This window comes from Marmota flaviventris, chromosome 2 (assembly GCF_047511675.1).
Source record: "Marmota flaviventris isolate mMarFla1 chromosome 2, mMarFla1.hap1, whole genome shotgun sequence".
In the NCBI taxonomy this organism is placed as follows: Eukaryota; Metazoa; Chordata; class Mammalia; order Rodentia; family Sciuridae; genus Marmota; species Marmota flaviventris.
The window spans coordinates 77,645,529-77,659,233 of NC_092499.1; the positions used below are offsets into that span (position 1 = coordinate 77,645,529).

The following is a 13,705-nucleotide window of genomic DNA, read 5'->3' on the forward strand; positions in this document are numbered from 1 at the left end:
AGGGGGGAAAGTACACTCAAACGTGGGATTGCAAATTGGTGCAACCCCTCTGGAAAGCAGTATGGAGATTCCTTAGAAAACATGGAATGGAACCACCATTTGACCCAGTTATTCCACTCATCAGTTTATACTCAAAGGACTTAAAATCAGCATACTACAGTGACGCAGCCACATCCATGTTTAATTCACAATAGCTAAACTATGGAACCAGTCTAGATGCCCTTCAACAGATGAATGAATTAAGAAAATGTGGTATATGTACACAATGGAATATCAGCCTTAAAGAAGAATGAAATTATGGCATCTTAAGGTAAATGAACAGAGTTGGAGAATATCATGCTAAGTGAAATAAGTCAATCCCAAAAACCCAAAGGGCAAATGCTTTCTCTAATATGCATATGCTGATCCCTAATGGGGGAGGAGGGCTAGGGAAGAATGAGAAACTTTGCATTTGGCAGAAGGGAATGAGGGAAAGGAAGAGGCAGTGGGAAGGATGGTAGAATGAGACAGACATTATTATCCTATGTATGATTGCATAAACGGTATGACTGCATTGTGTACAGCCAGAGAAATGAAAAGTTGTGCTCCATTTATGTACAATGAGTTGAAATGCATTCTGCTGTCATGTATAACTAATTAGAAAAAAACTTTAAAAATTTAAAAACAAAACTGGTGGGCACAGTGACACATGACTCTAATCCCAGCAAGGATGTTGAGGTAGGAGGATCATAAATTCAAGGTCAACCTCAGCAACTAAGAAAGATCCTAAATAATTTAGTGAGACTCTGTCTCAAAATAAAAAATAAAAAGGACTGGGGATGTGGTTCAGTGACTAAGCATCCCTGGGTTCAATCTCAGGCATCAAAACAAAACAAAATGGATTCTTTCATATGTTTTCAATTTAAGTCAGATCTCCAGATGTTCCCCTGACCACCTTCCAATATGTCAATCATTTCGGGTACAGAGGTGGAAAAAAAAAAATCCTGGAAAATTAAATTATCTATGTATCAAATGAAATAACCTTTTAAATTGTCAGAAGATTATTTTATCCTCCTATGTAGCCATCTTTAATAATACCTACCTTTCCACAAATTAAACAAATGAATTTTACTCTGCTAAATACAATTCCTGCCAAAATCCTTCCCTATAGAAAACTGAGAATGAATGATACGCCATAGTAATTTAAAAATTAAAAATTCAATCATGCTATAAATCTACACTTTGAAAATTATTTTATGTACTTGATGAATGTTACTGTTGGTTAATGCCTAATATGTGGGCATAACTGAGGTTTACTTACTGGCAATCATTTCAATTACTTCAAACATTTGCAAGGCTGTTTTTGTTTGTTTGTTTGTTTGTGTTTTTTATTTTTTATTTTTTTGGTTGTTGATAGACCTTTATTTTATTCATTTATTCATATGCAGTGCTGAGAATCGAACCCAGTGCCTCACACATGCTAGGCAAATGCTCTACCACACTGAGTCAAAACCCCAGCCCTGCAGGGCTGGTTTTATTTGTAACTATTTCTGCCTAAAAGACAAATTGATGGATTTCCTCACACTTTGTAGCTCATGAATGTCCTGTATTTTGCTCACAATGTATTAACTCTTCTCACTATTTCAGTATATTTCTGGGCTTGCAGAAATGTACTGCAGGAAGGATGGCCTTATACTGGTAAATTTTTTTGTTGGCAGTCCTGCTTAAGAGCCAGATGAAATATTGTAGCAAGTTCAAGTCCAAAGTCAAAGAGATTGGAAGTCACAGAGCTACCACTATTGTGTATATTTTAATCAGGTATGCACAACCTACTGTTTTATAAACAAATTAGTTTTTAATCTGTGTTATACCTTAAATTTACCTGCTGTGAGGGGAGGGCCCTAATTTTCTTCCACTCATAGGGTAGCATTATTTACAGTTAAGGAGGAAGAATAAGAAATTCTATACTTTTTCCTTAATGACTAAGTAAACTGATTTTGACAGATGATTAGATTCTGAAAGTTAGAGGCAGGAAGGATGACTAGATAAGAATGGTCCACAGAAGTCATGAGGCATGACGTCAAGAAGGAAAGGACTGGTCAACTGTTAAGTACTTCAGAAAAAGCAGTGACTCAGGATTTGGAGGTTGTGGGTGGAGGGCAGAAGTGATAAGTAGTGAAGTTGAAGAAAGTCATTTCAGCAGAGGGCACGGGGAAAACATAGACTGTGCTGCATCAAGGAGGAAAAGGGACTAGGGAAGCAAGAAGCTTTTCAGAAGTGAGCAATGAAAGAAAGAAGAAAAATGGGCAGGAGCTAAAATAAGGCAAAAAGCTGAAATTTATTTATTTTTAAGATGCCTGAAAGGTAAATAAATATAAAAGGTAAGAATTTCAGCCCCAAAATCTTTGAAAAGCACAGAATTCAATCTAGAATTGCCCACTCTCTATCTCTATTGAACTGTCACAAAAGCATTTCAAAGTCCAAAAGTTCAACAGTAAATTCAATATCTTTCTTCCAAAGCCTGTCTTTCCTCTAGTACTGCTTATCTTTGTAATAGTATCTGTTTATGTGGGACCCAGGCAAAAAAACCTAAGTCTTCCTGCACTTTTCTCTCTTACCTGTTCCACCCTGTTTTAATCATAACAAATGACTTCTTGTTCCTCTAATGTATTATTTTGTTTCTCACCTATGATAGGTATATCATAGTGCTTTGCTCATGTTTCTTCCTTTACCTAGAAGTTTCCTCAAACCCAAGCTACATACTACTTATTTATCAGTCAAGATTACTCAAAACAAAAACTAAGAGGGGGAAAGGAAGGAAAATAAAAGAGACTCAGCACATTCTCTTCTATGAAGCCTTTCCGAAATATATCTTTGCACCCTAGGAAATTTAACCATTTCTTTGTTTAGTATTCATTCCCATTATTTCTAATGGTCCTGATGACAATTTATTTTTCCAAGTAAGTACAGAAACAAATGGTTGCCATCTATTATTACCATCACAAAAATAACATTTTATATGAAAATAATTTTTATCAAACTACCTTAATGTCACATTAAAAGATGCTTGTTCTTTAGAAGGTTAGCAGCCTTACATTAACTGTACTTAGACATACTACGTCATTTCTCACTTCACTAAAGACCAATGAAAATAGCACAGTGCCCTAACAGATTCTCCTCACTAATACCCTTAACACTTCATTCTTCTCCTTTGTAAACATACCTCCCTCTGTTTACTAGTTGGTAAATCCCTTAGGAACATAGTTTATAAATACTTAATCTTTGTATCTGCAATATTCAATCTAGTCCCTGAAACAAAATAGATATGCAATAAATGTTTGGTAAAAGTATAATGAAGAGAAAGCAATAGAGAAAAAATATATAAGGGCTAAAAAGGAGATGAAAGAATATCTTTGAAAAATAGCCACCAACTTGTAATTGAAGCTATAGATGGATTAGTGATCTCTAAGCCAAAAGGATTCTTGACTTGTCTCATTTGCTTTTTGAAAACTCTTGTGTTGAACTGGGTCTCTTCTGAATTTCTCAGAATTACTGGAACATCCCAACCAAACCTAAAGAAAAGTAAAAATAAAACATAATTTTAACAAATGTTGAAATTTTATTGTCATATGTATATTGTACTTCATGAAGCTAGTCCTTTTAACACAGATTGTTTAAAAGAGGTTGTTACTTTACTTATACTATTTTGCAGAATTAATCTAGTATTAAGAGAGATTAGAGGTCCCATAGCACCGCAACACACAGTTCAGCTGGCTGAATAAACATACTCTTGAGAATAAGAGTTATATTGTTAATATTCTTAATAGCAAAAAGGAACATAGTGATTTTAGGTAAATTATACTTACTAGCAAAAACAGTATAGAATTATTACATTTTAAAAAAGATATGAAAAACAAATATACATTCAATATGCAGACTACTTGCTATAATTTATCAGGCAAGAGAACTTTTAAAATACCAAAGATAGTCCTTCATTTACATAAGCGATTTTCTATTTTTAAATTTCATGTAAAAATGTAAACTCTGACATACACAGTGAACAGATTTGAAAGGAAAATGAGACTAAACTCAGTTTTAGTAAAATTTCAGACTTCGATATACTCCTTTCTCTATATATACATACCAGTAATAGATAAGAAATAAAATTAAAGAGACCTTGCTGAAATGAGTAAGCAAAACAGTATATTTTTAAACAAAGAAATAGTAATATTTAGCACTGAAAAAAACCAACTTTTTGCTATAAGCACGTGAATGAATTTCAAAAACACGATGCTGTGCAAAAGAAACCTCATACAAAGGAGCAAACACTATATGATTCCCTATTATAAAATTCCTGCCAAGAACAGTGGCACATGGCTGTAATCCCAGCAACTCGGGAGGTTGAGGCAGGAGGACACAAGTTCAAGACTAGTCTTGGCAACTTAGTGAGACCCTGTATCAAAATAAAAAGTAAAAAGGCCTGGGGTTGTGGTTCAGTAGTAGAGCACCCCTGGATTCCATTCACAGTTCTTACAGTTCTGAAAAAAAAAAAAAAAAAAGAAAGAAAGAAAAAGGTAAGTAAAGAAAGGAAATTCTAAAGTAGGCAAAACTAACTTCTGGGAGAAATAAAAAAGAGAACAAAGGTTGCTTCTGGGAGTACAGGAGTAGGAAATGAGTGGGAAGGAGCATAAAGAACCTTTACTGGTGATGAAATCTATATCTTGATGAAAGTTGAATTGAATAGAAAGTTTGATAACACTTGGCCAATGATATGCTTGAGAACTGTTCATTTCATTGTATGTAAATATTACTTTAAAAGAAAAAGAACTACGAACAAAACAAACACTGAACTCTCCTAATAATAGTCATGCTCTGGTACTTATGAACGAAGAGCACAACTTCCTTTGAAATGTATCCCAAAATAAGATGGACTGTTGATTGGATAGAAGATGGATGAATGGACAAATATGTAATAAGAAAATTATAATAACTTTGGTGTAGAATCTAAGTGATGGGTAAATGTTCCCTATATAATTCTTTCTACTATTCTGTTTGAAAATTTTTATAATAAAATGTTGGAAAAGAGACATAGCTGGGTTTAAAAATAAGTATCTTAATGGATCTGACAAGGGAAAGAAACATTATGAGTAAAGCTGATGCCATGGTGTGATGGGCCCTGAGTCTTGTAGCAGGCAGTGGCAACTAAGCCTTCACGTACTAGGAAGCCAGTAGAGGTTATCTATCCAAGACAAGGGTCAGATCAAGGTTTATAATAGCAGGAGCTGGGTTAGGCAAATGTCAATCTTGAGCACAACTATCATTATAAGTCTCAGTCTTAAGACTGATCTAAGAATCTAGGTGTAAATAATTATAAAATCATACCACGAAAATTTAGGTTGAAAACTAATATGTCAAAACATGACAATAAACCTAATGCTGAGAGGACATCAATAAAATTAACAAATAGAACAGAAATCCATTCAAGATGATGAATTTAATTTTATTGGACAGTTAGAAAAAGCTGCTCTGGCCCTGCCTAATAAAGCTGGGAAGTAAGCATCTACCAGATCAAACTGTTTGCAGGCATCTTAACTGTGACCCAGAGAAAACCTCAAGAATACAAAAATACCCAGCATCTCATAAGGTAAAATTCACAATATTTTTGCATCTATTGAAAAAATTAATAGGCATGCAAAGAATTAGGAAAATATTACCTATAATGAGGAGGAAAAACTAAATAAAAGGTAATTAAAGTTTGAACATATTATATAGAGACATGGACGATATAAAAAAGACCCAAATTAGGGCTGGAGTCATAGCTCAGTGTTAGAGTGTTCACCTAGTCCATGTGAGGCACTGTGTTTGCTCCTCAGCTTCACGTTAAAATAAAATAAATGTATTATGTCCATCTACAACTAAAAATATCTTTTTAAAAAAAGACCCAAATCAACTTCTAGAGATGATAAATACAATATACTGAGATGAAAAATACACTGGATGGGATTGACTGCAGAACAAAAGATGAGTGAATAAATCTGAAGGCAACATAATAAAAAGTACCCCAATGAAACAGGAAAAGAAAACTGAATAATAATAATTTTTAAAAAGTCAGTAGAACAAAGGACAATTTCAAGCAGCCTAATATACATGTAATTGAAGTCTACAGAGCAAAGTCAGAGGACAGATAAAGCATTTAAACATATAATGGACAAATTCATTGAAAAATATAAACCCACAGATCCAAAAATTTAATGAACTCTAAACACGAGAAACGAGGAAGAATACGCTCAAGCACATTGTAATCAAACTGCCTTAAACCAGTGATAAAGAAAATATCTTTAAAGAAGCACTGCATAAGACAGTAGTTATTCTTGCAGAATTAATGAAAACCAAAATATCTTTAAAGACATAAAATAAAAAGCTGTCAGTCAGAATTCTATACCTGTATTTTTTCAAAATCAAAAGAAAAATAAATATTCTTTTCACACATAACAAAAGCAAAAAAAGAATTCTTTATCAACATCATTTCTTGCACAACAAGAAATATTAAAGGAAATCTTTTGGGGAAAAGGTGAATGATACCAAGTAGCAATTTAGACTGATACAAAAAATGTACAGCACAGAAATGATACTGATGTGGGGAAATATAATGTTCTTCTTATTTCTTTTTTTTTCCTTCTTCTTTCTTAAACCTCTTTAAAATATTACTTGAAAATTAACAGAATACCACAAACCCTAAAGCAATCACTAAAAAAAGTTATTGCTAACAAACCAACATAAATCACTTAACTAATGCAAATGAAGAATGAACAAGAGGGGAAAAGGAAGAAAGTACAGACAGGACAAATAGAAAATAAGTAGCAAGATGGTAAACTTAAATCCAACCTTATTGATAACAGCATCAAATATAAAATGATTAAAAGACAAAGATTATCAGATTGGATAAAAACATAAGACCTAACTACATGCTGCATATACAAAACCCACTTGAAAAATAAAGACAAAAAAACAGATTATAAGTAAAATATGGAAAAAATATACCTGCTAATACTAATCAAAAGAAAGCTGTAGAGGCTGGGGGTATACCTCAACAGAAAGTACTTGCCCAGCACGCAAATGTCCCTGGGTTCAACTCTCAGCACTGCGGGGGGGGGGGGGGGGGGGGGGGGGCTGGAGTGGCTATATTAATGTCAGACACAGTAGATATGAGGGCAAAGACTATTACCAAGAGTACAGATGGCCATTTCATAATGACAAAAGGATTAATTAATTAGGCAGACACAAGAATTCTAAATGTTTACGCATGTATTAATAGAACTTCAAAACATAAAGTAAACCCTAACACAATTGCAAAAAGAAACAGAAAAATCCACATAGTCAGCAATTTAGACTCCTCATGAACTCAATAATTGGTAGCACCAATAGATAGAAATATCAGTAAAAATAGCAAAGACTTGACTAATACTATCAAATCAATTTTACCTGACAGGTATAGAACATCTCACCCAATAATAGCAAAAAATATATTCTTTTTAAGTGCATTAGGAAATTTACCAGAGAGGGAGGCCATATTCTGGATATAAAACAAATCTCAATTCATTTACAAGGTCAAATCATAAGAACTATATCTGGCCACAGTGGAATCAAATAATAAGTCACTAACAGATATCTTGAAAGCTCCCAAATATTTAGATTAAATAGTAAACTCCTAACTAAGCCAGATTTCAAGGAGAATTTTAAAAATTATGAACTAAATGAAAATGAAAATATATAAAACAAAATTCATGTGATGTTGGTAAATCAATCCTCTTAGAGAAATTACAAATCCTAAATGGTTTGCTCCTGAGCATCATACCCTCCCCACCAAAAAAAGAAAAAAAGCACCAAACACCGGCTACTCAATCTTATTAAATATAGACCTCCAATTAATCAAGTTTCAGTCAGATAAACAAGTACAAGATAACAAATTGTTTCTTTCTTTTTGGTGGTACTGGGGATTGAACCCAGGGGTGTGCCATCATGGAGCTACATCCCCAATGCCTTTTTTTTTTTTTTAAGACAAGGCCTCCCTAAATTGCTCAGCCTGGCCTTGAACTTGCAATAGTCTGCCTGCCTCTGCCTCCTGAGTTGCTGGGATTACAGGCACCTGATGATGAGTTAACATTGTAGATCCAGAATTTCTTGAGAATATATCCTGGGCCTAACAAACTAATAATCCATTCTCACACATATTCCCAGGTTCCCACAGGTACAATTTAGCAAAATCTTGCAATTCTTTTATAGGAAAAGGTATTTCCAGCCAGACCTGATTTTTGCTCCTGTACTGTGGAACATGCAGAGATCTCCATCTCAGGGCAAAAGGTAGGACTAAGTATGGATATCCCTTTGCAAGGAGACTGCTCTAACTGTAGTTATCACAAGATCTTCAAATGAGGGAAGACTAGATTTCTAACACATGAAAGACTACCTTCATCAAAAGGGCAGGCACAGAGTAACTGGGGTTTCAAGATTCTCAGTGTGTCCATGTCTATCTAGATGTCCCCACTCTAAGTTTAGAGACCCACTTCTTTCTAATCAATGTGCTAAATAAGACACTAAAAGGCTGTAAAGTCTATAACCAGCACAATTAAAACTGGGTTAAATTTTTAGCAAGGTTGACCCCGTGGCTATACAAAATAAAGTGCTTTAGAACCACAGAAACTCTGATTCTCCGAGACTTGATTTGAGAGTTTCAAAATTTGAGTTGGTCATTTTCTTTCTGTAAGCACTCCAGTGAACTCAGCAGCAACCAAATCAGCTCTCCCTCAGCCCCTGTAGGCACTGTTCCTGCTGTAACAGTCAAACGCTTTAACTACTTGGTCCCCCAAGGCAGCTGCTTCAGAAATAATTTTATCACCATTAACCAAAGGTAGTAATTTAATAAATTAAAATATACTACATGCCATAGATTATTAGAACCTTATTTCTCATTAGCAAGGAGCTGAAGAAATAACCAATTCAGCCCCCAAACCCTATCTCTAATGATTTTTTCTTTCTAGGATTCCATTCTTAGTAACACTTTATCAGCCAGGGTCCAGCGAAGAGAACAAAACCACACCAGTTATTTTAACAGAGAACTTAAACATTAAAAAATGTTAACCAGGGCTGAGGATACAGCTCAGTATAGAGTGCTGACTTGGCATGTGTGAGGCCCTGGGTTAGATTCCAGTAAGAAGAGAGGGTTAAACCAAAAGTTGAAGGAAAAAAAAGGCAAAAAGGGGGAAACTGAATATCAAAGAAGTAGTAATAGCAGGAAGCAGTTATTATTCCTAAGACAAAGGAATAGAGGGAAGAGAATTACAACAGTGCAGAAATTTAGAGTAGCGACTCCATGGAGCTAGGATTCAGCTGAGGAAAGGATATTGGTATTTTTAAGGGGTTGTAGAGATTAGTTCTAGAACAGTAGAAAACTAAACTGGAATAACTTGAGACCACTGCCAGAATAAAGACAGATAAGAAAAGGAATCAAACAGAAATCAGAAAGCCCCTTTATCCTCTTGAAAGCCTTCCAGCTCTCCCTCCTTTCTTGGCAAAGCCTGATACACAGAAAGCTAGCAAAAGAGAAATATGGTTTAGAGTTCTGCCCCAGATTCACAGAGGTATGGCATGAAGAGAGGTGGTTTGAATATGTCCTGGCCTAATAAACTAGCTATCCATTCTTATACATATTCCCCAGGTTCCTACAGATACAAGTTGCAAAATCTTGCAATTGTTTTTATAGATAAGCTGCTTCCAACTAGGTCAGAAAAGGTGGTATGAAGTTGAGAGACAACAGTTTAATAACCCACAGTTAAGAGGAAAGCAGGGGGTAGCTGCTGAGTCAGGATCCTTGAGTATTTGAGACTGTTAAAAGATGTATATGGCATTTTGGACTCCTTTCTGCACAGTGACTGACAGGAGCTAACAGAAACTACCATGTAGATAAAAAGAAATATCACACATCCAATGGCATGATTCTTTCCTATTGCTATTGATATCTAGTAATCAGATGATCCTATTCTTTCTCTACTTTCACCAGTATAGGTGAACACAAAGCAGTAGAATGAGCAATAGGAAAGAAACTACACTGAGGTAAAAACCATGACAGAGAAAACAGATTACCAAAAGGGAGGCAGGTCTCTTAAAAAGTATTAAGGGAGGTCTTTTAAAAAATGAAAATTATGGTGGGCTACTTAGTTTACCCTCTGGCCCTGTTTTTGTGAGATCAAAATAGAATCCAAATTTTCTTCATTTATAGTCAATAAATCTGTGACCTTGGCTTAGGTTTGCAAATAATAGTCAAAAGTTTAATTACATGGGCAAAACTAAGCCACATGAAAAGAATGGTTGAGTTAGGCTCAATGAGGCCTAATCAGGATGGAAATGACTGCCACATACATGGATGGTCTTGTGGCTTCAGCAGTGCTTTGGGAAGCAGAACTTCCACCCTTATACCTACATGGATGATTGAGTAATTGCTAAATATTGAAACTAAGCCTTAAACCTGGCAGAGTCAATCATAGTTGGGCATGGTGGCACTCATGTGTAATCCCATCGACTTAGGAGGATGTAGCAGGAGGATCGTAAGTTCAAGACAAGCCTCAGCAATTTAGTGCAGCTCTAAGCAACTTAGCAAGACCCTGTCTCAAAATAAAAAAGTCTGGAGATGTAGCTCAGTGGTTAAGCACCCTGGGTTCAATCTATGGTACCAAAAATACAAAAAGTGAAAAACCTGACAGTCAGGATTTGAACCTCGGTCTGTCTTATGCCAAAATCTCTCAATATCTCAATCTCTCAATTTAAGTACATAATATAATTATCAACTAGGTATTGATTTTCCTAATGGAGAAAAATTATGTTTAAGAGGATTACAGCAACATTATAGTCATTTTAAAAACTTGTGTTAAGACTGCTTTTCACACTTGGGCAACACCTTCCTAATTTCTAGTTACAGATTTTCTTGAAATGAATAATAGCAATAAAACTTGATGGGTCAAGAATAACAAATTATGGAAGACTGGTTTTCATCTTTCCCCATCCACATACAAAGAATTTTCCATTCTTTCACGGGCAGGTTGGGGAGCAGTATGGAAATGCTAAAACTTCGATTAGTTCCTAAAGATGCCATGTATTTTCAGAAACTGACAAGGGCCTGTGTTCTTTCTTTAAAGTAATGACATAAATAATCAAAGGGTATTTTTGAACTTGTTTTACAAAGCCTGCTTTAGTTACTAGAATGTACTTCTGTACTCAAGTTGTGTTCTCTGAAATGCCTTCTCTTCTCAACTATCCACACTCAACTACTTTTCAAAAAAATTCATTCTCCAAAATTCAGCTCATGTCTTTCTCTTCAGTGGCGTTCTCTCAGAAGGGTCAGGTCATAGCTGTTATCACTTAGAACCACTATTAGACACATTTGGAACCACCATCTTTTCAAAGGGTCTTATGAAGGCTGCAGCCTTGTGGGCTAGTAAAATGATTCCAACTTTATTTATAAGGCTTGACTCAACACAGTACAATGGCATCTCCTCAAGAGAGAAAGATAATCTATGGGCCAGAAGAATTGCTTAGGAGTTATTTAACAATCTGTCCTCTTTGTCTCCAATAGGCAAACTGCTTCAACACCATAGTGTAACTTATTTCTAAGGTCTCTTCCAGCTCTAAAATTTTTATTTTTATAATTCTATCGACTATTCAAAAGGTGTGGAATTGTGGAATGGGCATAGAAATCATTAAATTCTCAAACGGTAACTGATTCTGAGAAAAGTTCCACTTAAAGATCTGAGGTCAAGTGTTTAGGTCGGTCAGAAACATTAACAATCACTTCTTGTTACTGTCCATGACTGTACACTGAACAGCAGGTGACTGGTTCACTCTGGGCACACAGTAGGCCTCAATCGGGGACAAAGCCTGTCGGACAAGTACTTTATCCCAACATCAAGACCAGACACTTCCTGGCGGCTTTATCCCCTAGAAACAAAGCTGGGTAAAATATCCCAATCCGGTACCACTCCAGAAATCCGCAGCTCCGGGGGCCTGACGGCGAAGCCTGGCAGTGACGCAGGTGCAGTGTTCACCTGGTTCACCCTCAGCAGTCAGTCGCAGTGCTCCTCACCGATTACCCAACAGCCTCTCAGGCGCCCCAGTCCCGTGGGTTCCTGCTCCTGCGCCCACTGGTGCTCGCCGCGACCCCTCTCCAGGGTTGTCTGTCCCTTCGTCCCTTGCTCCTAGCCCTGGAACACTTACCATCCTAGTACCAGGCCGGTGGTCACGATGAAGCAAGTAAAGACCACCGCGATGTAGAAGAGCGGTGAGTATTCATAGAGCGTTACCAGAAACACCGCAGCCATTAGGGTCCCCTGGGCTGAGCCCGGCTCCAGCCGCCCAGCCCAGCCCAGACCAAACCGAGCCAGCTCGGCCAGGGGTAAAAGCCACTACGGTGCCCCAAAGCGGACAAACTTTCTAGTTCCTCCCTCACCAAGGCTTCCCGTGAGGTGGAAGTAGAGGCAAGCTCGCAGGAGGTGGGAGCCTGCGTACCAATCACGGCGTCGCCAACAGAGCGTGCCACGCCCCTCCCGCTCCCGCCTCAAGCTATTGGCTTCGTGGAGGGGCGGAGCCCCAAATCGCACCGCCCCCAACTCCGGGGATTGGTAGCCTGCAAGCACCTCCTTCGCTAATCTGGTCCAATGGTGATCACTGTTCTGCCGGCAAATTCTAAATAAAAATTGGAACCGACTCCAAAATGTAGGCAAAGGCAGGTGTTTTGGTGCCCAAGAGAAGCAATCCGAAATCCACGTGCATAGTTTCCAAATCCTGAAACTCTACATAGGCAAATTTGGGAAGAGAAGGTCAGGCACCTTGGGTTCTATAAAATGAAATAACCTCACACCTATTCTTTTTTAATCTAGAAGATTTACGCATAGGCACAATAAAAAACACAAAAAGGAGTCTTCACCAAGCAATTTATGCACGCCTTGCCATCCTTTTCAAGTTGGAAATAGAGGAAAATCAACGTTGCGTGTCCAAAATTCTCTTTAAAATGAAATAACCGGGGAGCGGAGCGGTGGCGCACACGAGTAATATCAGCTACTCCAGAGGCTGAGAAGGAGAATCCAATTGGCTGAAGAGGCCAACCCAGGCAATTTAGCTAGACACTATCTAAAAATAGAAGAGCTACGGGTGTAGGAATTGGTAGCACTTCTCAGGGTTCAATCCTGAGTATTGAGGGCCGGGTGGTGCGGGAAGAAAGCAGAAGAGAAAGGAAGGAGGATAATCGTCCTTCTCCCTGCTCCCCTTTCCCCTCTTCCCCCTACACTCCTCGAATTAGAATTCATTTTCACTTTCATAACTTTAAAACGTTTTTTTTAAAATTAAGTACAAACTATAAAGTACAGGAAGTAGCTAAAAGTCCACTCCCTCCCCTCACCTCCCATCCCCTCTCAGCTCTGACTCTAATCAGCTTCTCAACTCAAAATACTTCCCTTGTGTCACTTTGGTTGTATTTAATCCTAAAGCCATACGTAGTTACAGCTGAGACCCTAGAAACATTGTCTTGTTTTGGGCAGCAATATCCCCTGCTACAAATCAGGATTTGTTACTGAAGAAGAAAGGGAGAATGGACTTTGGGACATCTCTGCAACACTCCAAAGTCACTCTTAAAATTCATGCTTGGTAAAGATGAATCAAGTTTGTCCTCTGACCTCGCATA

At 37.2% G+C, this 13,705-nt stretch overlaps 1 protein-coding gene across 1 annotated transcript in view; it reads right to left on the reverse strand.

The window, feature by feature from the left end:
• Positions 1–12,463, reverse strand: part of Cgrrf1 (cell growth regulator with ring finger domain 1) — a 53,536-nt gene extending 41,073 nt beyond the window's left edge. Inside the window, exons 1-2 of the mRNA XM_027929798.3 lie at positions 12,244–12,463; positions 3,412–3,551 (exon numbers count right to left, since the gene is read on the reverse strand). Coding sequence (XP_027785599.1) covers positions 3,412–3,551; positions 12,244–12,347 — 244 coding nt within the window. The 5' untranslated portion in view covers positions 12,348–12,463. The remainder of the gene's footprint in view (positions 1–3,411; positions 3,552–12,243) is intronic.
• Positions 12,464–13,705: the final 1,242 nt, after the last annotated feature.